At 30.4% G+C, this 8,201-nt stretch overlaps 1 protein-coding gene across 1 annotated transcript; it reads right to left on the reverse strand.

Moving 5' to 3' along the window:
- Nucleotides 1-1,510: 1,510 nt before the first annotated feature.
- C922_02910 (hypothetical protein) lies at nt 1,511-5,218 on the reverse strand (the record flags this gene model as incomplete). Its single annotated transcript, XM_008818508.1, has 1 exon — nt 1,511-5,218. One exon carries the CDS (start codon nt 5,216-5,218, stop codon nt 1,511-1,513), a length of 3,708 nt encoding a protein of 1,235 aa, XP_008816730.1.
- Nucleotides 5,219-8,201: the final 2,983 nt, after the last annotated feature.

Here is an 8,201-nt window from a genome sequence, read left to right on the forward strand (position 1 = left end):
AATCCGTTCTTCAAATTCATGTTTAAAATGCAAAAAAATAACAAACTTAAGAACGAGTGAAATTTTAGGACTAAACCGTTTAGTTTTTTTTTTGAATAATTTCTTAAAAAAATGGTTGTGGTCGGCAGAAAAAAGAAAAGGGTTCCTTTTCGTGTTGTCTGCTAAGTTCGGTCCCCTCCGTGCACCTGTACACCCATTTCAGCTGAGTCAACCAGAGGGGCATCGAATGGTTCTTCCGGCACGGGTGCGCTTAGCATGTGATCAGGACAGGACCCTTTCTTCTGTTTACCCTTCTTCGTTTTCCAAGGACACGTGCACAAAAGCGCTTGCCGCGAAGCGAACCAAGATGTGTATACCCCCACACCGTTTATGCTATTCATAAATGTGAACGCCTAAGTTGAAATGTGCCTTTCACGTGACTGCGCATTTTCGTAATTAACAATACAGTGTGGGGCAATTAAAAAAGGTACCTTCCTAGGGAAACTACCATCTGATTAAAAAATCACCTGTCTTTTTTTTTCCCCCTTCCGAGCTGCTTCATTGAATACAATTCTTTTTCCAGTTAGCACATTTTGCACGTTTAGCATTTTAGAACGAGTTAATCTAAAAGGGAAACTTTTCCAAATTGTGTACTAAGAAAAGAACTGCCGCCAAATTTTTAGTTCTATTTCTGCACGTTCCGAAGTGTTTACACTTGTATGTTTCCCCCCTTTTTAAATTTCTCTGTGAATCTCCATTTCGACGTCATTCCTATAAATACGCGCGATATGCGCGGGCGGAGGGAGTAATTATAACGTGTCTCTGATTCGGAAGTTACCATTACGTATCTTACGTCACGTGTGAAAAAAGAAAAAAAGAAAGAACGCATTGAAGTTTGTAAAAATTTGAGAGCATTTTTTTTTCCCATTTCTATAACAATTGTTAAAGGAGCCGTGGGTAAAGCTTCTTACACTCCTGGCAGGAGGTAATTAAATTTTTCACAAAAAAAAGAAGCACCACAATAATTATACGTCCATTCAGCATCGAAATAAATGCAAAACAATATAAAGGTTAAAATTAAAAAGCGCACACACTATAGCGAATTGTCACAAGTACTAAAGAAGGGAGGTGGGCTATGTATGGTGTATGCATACGTGGATGTGTTTACAACTTGGATTGATTAAATATACAGAGGCGCCCATATTTAACTGTGAAGAAACGTCACAGATTAAATTAAGCATTTTACCTCTTTTCATAACAATAGTTTTTTTTTGACGTTGTAGGTAAAATGTGTTGTGCAAATGGAACAATTTCTTCCTTTCTAGTTTCAAGGTGACAACTTACAAAATTTTAACAAATTTTAAAGACGTCCATTTCTTGCGAAATTCTGGGAGCGAAAAGGAGTCAAACAGTTAACTAAACTGCTAGCTAAACAGATCGCTAAACAGATCGCTAAACATATCGCTAAACTGCTAATTAAAGAGTTAAGCTTGAAACGCACCACTGGGACGAAGAAATTAAAAAAAAGTGTTTACAAATTAAACTCCTCAAATGGATACGATTGTGTTTTTTCCAAGCGCGAGACTGAATTCATTTCCAACTGACTAGCTAATGGTTTCGGTATTTTATCCTGTTTTTTTGGCGATTGAGGTGCTTCACATAGTTTAGTATCCCTGTTACAAATTTTTAATTTTTCATTAGGTCTCTGTTTAAAATGTAGGTCTCCCCCAAGTGGTTCTTTCTTGGGGTCAGTCTTTTCACCAATTTTATTCTCTGCCGCATTGTAAGCCAACTTGGGAACATCCATGTTGCACACTTTTCTGCTTCTTCTACTATCCACAAGATGATTTTGACTTCTGTTCAAAACTGCATTTAAATATTTCTTTAATAAATACTTTTTTCTTAACTCATTTAGTTTATTAATTTTTTCATCTAAAATATTAGATTCGTAGCTCTCCCTAGAAATGTATTCTTTGGACACACTACAGCTGCTTGATGATAAGACATTGCTCATATAGTTAAAGCTATAAAAATCGTTTTTACTTTTGCAGAATTGTAAGTCCAGTTTTTTAAAATTATATTTCATTGAACAATTTTTTCCTACTTGTTCTTCGCAATTCTCAAAGTGGTTACCCTTGTCAACATTAAAAAAATAATTATTGTTAATATATGCCATTTTGTTGTTATCCATTCTGATTTTTTCCATCTCCGATGCATATATTTTGTTGTGAATATTTATTCTGTTACGATTCGTACATGAGCTTAAAATGTTACTTAATTTTTTTTTCAGTTCTGTAGTTAATCTTTCTTCGGATTCGCATCTGTGTGTCTCATTTTGTTTCTTGCCTTCTGCATAATTTTTTGTCTCTCTTCCTAAAATAGAAATACCATTAGGTGAACATTCCTCACCGTTTTTCCTCTTGCAATGTTCTAATTTGTCCGCCTCTCTGGGTCTGTCCCGTGTGGCCTGTGCTTTGTCTTGTGACTCCACCTCCTGTTCCGTGCGTTCACCCTTACTTTGATTCACATGTATTTTGTCTTTCACGTAATATCCTTTCATTTTAGTTTGTTTCATTAAGTCGTCTTTATTACTATTCACGTTGCTCCCCAATTTAGTGTTGCTCTTAGTAGATATGAACATATCCTTGCTCCACATATTTGATGAACCATTTTCCTGTTCCTTGGAAGTCGGCAAATTATCTCCACTTCGGTTGCAGTTTTCCTTCTTAGAACTTCTGTTAGTATCTTTCAATTCATTTTTTAATCCTGGTTTGCAATTTTTCGTTAAAGAGTTGAATATATCGTGTCTTAAAATGGTGCTACTTTCATCATCGCTTCTTTTATCGATGCTGTGTTTATCACTGATTCTTTTCCCATAAATTATATTTCCCTTCTCCTTTTCATCTCCTTTCAAGGGTCTCTTAACTATATTTTCCTCGTTCATTCCAATTGCATTTCTGCTTTTCCTACAGATACCTTTCGAATTAAATGAGTTTTCCTTACCACTCCTAACTTCCACCTTTTTAGAGTTACTATCGGTGAAATATGTTTTTTCTTCTCTCCCTGCAATTATTTCCGATTTATAACCTTTTTTACTTTTGTCTGTTCTGGTTATATGTAATTTTTCATCCTCAGGAACATTTCTTGATTTATTTTTTTCGCATATCTCTTCTGTTCCTTCTTTGTCAGAACGAGTGTAGTCCCCGTTAAAGCGAATTCCTCCTTCTTTGTTTTCTTCCACGAGCTTGTAGTTTTTTATTTGTTCTAACAATTTTAAATTGCTCCTTTTTTCCTTGTCATCAATGGTGAAAGATTTTATTTCTATATCGTAATTATTTTTCTCCACATTATTCTTGAATCCTTTATGGGATTTTACAGAACTGCTCATCTTGCAGCCACTTTGATTTCTTCCCTTAATGATATTTACATCCTGCTTTACATGACCAACACCTTCTCTATTATAAACATGTTTTTCATATTCTTTCTCATCAGAATAGGTTGATATTCCCTTCACATTTTTTGCTTCACTGTATATTGATTTTAATCCCTTCGAGGTACCCCCCTCAATGTTTAGAATTAAGTTTCCACCGTTTGTAAGTCTGCTCTTAAATTCATCAATATTAACATTGTTAATTGTCTTTTTTTCATTTACGTTATGCCTTTTATAAATACCTAATGCATTCAAATTGCCTGCTACGGGGGGTGCGCTATTTCCTTGCGTTTCTTTAGAATACTTTGTACTGTTATTCGGCGCCAAATGCTCGACACATTTTTCAGCGATTATTTTTTTCTCCTCTTCTTGTGTCGTATCTGTTGATCTATTTTTATTTTGTTCACTATGACTTTCAAGATATAAATTTTTCTTCTTCATCAGTTTTTCCCGCAATTCATCTATTAACGTTCTTGTTTTTTTTTCCTTGTTTAACAAATGTGTGTACATGTTCATTCTTTCAAACGCCTCCTTTTGAATTATATTGTTATTTTTACAATTATCATCGATTCTATGCGCATACTTCTCACTATTTTTCTTTAGATTTTCCATTTTGTCTTGCTTCTTCATACCATTATTATTGATTTTGCCGATCGTGTCGTTTTTGATGTAAGTTCTACAATTTTTATCAGGTTGTCCTGAGGCATATAAAGCAGCAAACTCTTCGTTCACGCAAAAATGGGTAACATTAAACAATTCACAATTTCCATTTTGTTCAAGGTTGAGATCAATGTGCTTAATATCTTCATTTAAATCATGTCTCTTTAAAGATTCATATCTATGACTGTCGTTACTTTCGTTTCTCAAGTCATCTAATTCTTGACTTTGCTCCTTTTCTTCATCCTTTTCATGAAATTCAGTGATGATAATTGGTTGTGTTAAGTTAAATGGTTCCTTTTCCTCACTTAAATTTAGTGCACAATCATTCTTAGAGAAGCTTTCCATACTGTTGTCGCACATATAAATATTTATGCTGTCATATTTGGCGTCTTCGTCATATAAATTGTACAGGTCATTCATATTAACATGCTTACAGGCAAAATAGGATACATTATTTTTAAAGTGTCTTTTTATGTGTATTATCGTATCATCAGGTTGAAATTTGGGGCACATGAGATCATCACCCTTTAAGGAGTTCACATTTTGCAATAGTGGATCACATTTTTCTTGATCTTTTTTATAACGATTTGAATGTTTTCCTGGATAATCATCTAAGAATATAAAGACGTCATCATTAAATGACAAACAAGCAGTTTCGTTATGATTTAAAGAATTGCTAAATATAATACTATTCTCATTTGCTGATTTTAAGCTGGTAATACTTTGATTACTATCTACACTGTTTTTCGATGCATTACTATTAATCTTAAGTATGTTTTTTTTTACATCACATAGTTCGTTCTTATGCTTAAAACTTTTATGGTTTCCACACAAATGGGCAATAGACATATGTTCGCCAACTTCCTCTTTTCCACCCTCAGGGTTGCTTCTTGCAGTGTTGTAACTTAAATTGTATTCATACTGAACATTTGAATTTTTCACTAGACATCTCATATAATTAAATTTTTTTGAGCATATATCACATAAGTGAAAACATTTTTTCAAATTATTCCTCGCTTTCAGCAACCAACTATAGTCATTTTTATATTTTTTGCATTCAAAATTCTTTATTTCTCTTGATCTGCCTGGCGGAGGATCTGGCAGTGATTTAACATTTTTGCTGAAAGGATAAGGATATATTCTTATCATTTTTCACATAAACCATTTCTTTAAATATTAAAATACAACAAACACAACATTAATTATATATTATGTGTGTAAATTTTTATGAAAATATGCATTTTGCTGTCTTGTCCAAAATTCCATTTTTACATGTTCAATTTTTAAAGAAAATAATGTAGAACAGAAAGGCATTATTTAAAATGTAACTTTAAGAATTTTTTTTTTTACCTATCTTATATGTACATACAATTTACATTAAAAGTTTTTTTACATAAATTGAAGAAATTGAGTGATGAAGTTGATAAAAATTAAAAATTTTATGTGTTTACACGGATGCCCATAAGGGTGTTCTCTTTTAAAAAATGTTAAAAAAAGCAATATATTTATAAAATCATATTATCTCAAGTATAATTTCTATTTTCATGTACGTGTACACTTGGGTAAAAACATTAAAAGGTGAAATGAGATAAGACATAAATTTCTTGTTTTCTCTATATGTGAAATTTCCATTAACCACAGCAAAAAAAAAATTTTAAGAATAGTGCAATGTGAAATGTGTAGTGTAAATTTTGTCTGAGCGTCCTAAGACTTAAGTTGACATCTCATGAAGAGGAATTTTTTATTTTCTTGAGGTGTTCATACTAGTGTGTAAAATGTTTGCAAAAAAAAAAAAAAACAAGATTAATGAAAAAGATCACCTTCCATATTAAATAGAAAAAACAAAAATCGTTTCAAGTGATCATTGTTATGAAAAATAAAACGAATAAATATGAATGACTTATTTTAAAGAAACAGGAAAATACATAACCTTAAACTTAACTTTTGAAGGGGTACAATTTTTTTTTAGGTCTACAGAATAAATCAAAAGGTCAAGGTATTGTAAAAAAAAATTTACGTTAAAATAAGAGCAATTTCTATTTTTAACATAGGGTGATGTTTTTTCTAACTATATACTCCTAAAAAAATTTAATCTTTAATGCCTAATTGCAGAAAACAGGGAAAAACTATAAAAAAAGTATTAGGTGCTAAGAACTGCACACGTTTGCATTATATTTGCTATATGAAAAAAATACCCACATATCTATTGCGAATCATACACATTAAATATTTCTTTGTTCAAAACCCATTTACAAAAAGGAAAATTCACTTATAATATGTATGAATTTGTGTAGCTCTGATTTCTGTGATCTTCATTCGACTTATTAGATTGGAGTGCTTACTTTTTTAATAACAAAAACTATGTTTTCTATGCTTTATCTTTTCTTTTTCTTTTTGCTACATGTTGGGGTATGGTTTACGCTCGGAATTGAAGAAAAGGACAGGCTATATTGCTCTCAAAAAGTTTGTATTGTAAATGTTAAATTGAAAACATAATATATTGGTTTAATCGAACATATAAAGCACATCTTCGAAAGTGTTTTAATAAAAATATAAACGCTTAATATTGTAGTTGAATATGACCTGTCTTTTGCATAGAAATGTCTTCGTATTATGACTATCCAGTTAAATACAATTAGCGTAAACCAAAGACTATGCAATATAAAGTAGAAACTTATAAATACAATGGTAAAATATTCATATGTTTATAGAATAACTAATCACACAACATTATATTCTTAAAGTTGCAAATGATTTTTTTCCTTTCTTTTGTTGAAAGAGCTATAGAGTTGCATATGGTTTTAAAAATTTATAATGCCAAAAAATTTGGAGGATTGGGGAGATTATTGAATTGTTAACCATATGAACGATTCTATTATATTAACCGTTTCAATTGTTGTAATGACACTGCTAATCCTACACTTGAGATCGTTTAGCGAACAGTGTATTGCAACCTTGGCTAGATCGTTATTATGCCTTTACAAAATATTACAACAATAAAGAAAACTTTTAACAAATATATCTCTTATTTATTGAAATTAATGATTAAATTATTTAGAAAAAATTACTATATGAACCTCTTTGGCACATGTTAAAATTGTCTTTACGAAGCACCGTTAATGAGTAGCTTTGTTTTATACATTTTTTCTATGTATAGATAACACTAATGTTATAAGAACACTTCAGCAGTTTCATAAAAAAGCAAGAGTTTTTCGCATAATTGTGTTTTATAAGTCGAAATAAATTGAAAAGTTAAAAAGACTAGAATTAAGATAATTTCTTTAAAAAATCAAGGAAATGTAAGTTATCCTTTAATATAAGGAGGAGGCATCATAACGGAAAACAGTAAAATTAAGGTAAATTTTACTGTTAAAAATGTGTAACATGGTGACAAGACCAAAAATACACACTACTGACAAAAGGTAGAACATCTATTTAGGTGTCTAAATAGGTAAAACAATACTTTAAAGCTTTTTAGTAATAATATATTTTTCTATTAACTTATGGAGATGATAAAAGAGTCATTTTTTGGTGTGCAAACATCAAATCTATAAGGTTTAGAAATAAAAATTGCGAGTGAAAATTATGTTAATTATGTATATTCAGGATGTACTATGCATTCACATATATCATTTTACAACAAATAACATATTCAAATATGTATTCATTTATTCTTTATATTCCTATTCATAAGTAAAGAGTACGTTACATTTCATTTAGTACTATACATAAAGAAAAAAATTGTCCATACTTTGAAGGGTTATAGAAACCATACGCAATAAATCATATTGCTAATGAACTTATTAAGTTCAACTATTAAAAAGAAGCAAAAAATTAACACGTAGTCCTGAGAATTATCTTTCTAAATATACTTTTATATCTTTCTACACTTGTTAGATGAAGTAAGTGTTTATTTTGATTAATATTCTATTTAAGTAAATTAAAAAAAGCATATAAATGTATGATTTTACTTAATATTCATTTTTTGATTATAAAATATCGTCTTTATTATACAATTTAATTAATTTTTATATTTTAACTTTATTTGTATTTTTAATTATTTTATGATTTAATAAATAAATATCATAATAATAATTCAAAATAAAATAAATAATATATATATATTTTTTTA

The sequence above is a fragment of the Plasmodium inui genome, assembly GCF_000524495.1.
Source record: "Plasmodium inui San Antonio 1 unplaced genomic scaffold supercont1.11, whole genome shotgun sequence".
Taxonomy (NCBI): domain Eukaryota; phylum Apicomplexa; class Aconoidasida; order Haemosporida; family Plasmodiidae; genus Plasmodium; species Plasmodium inui.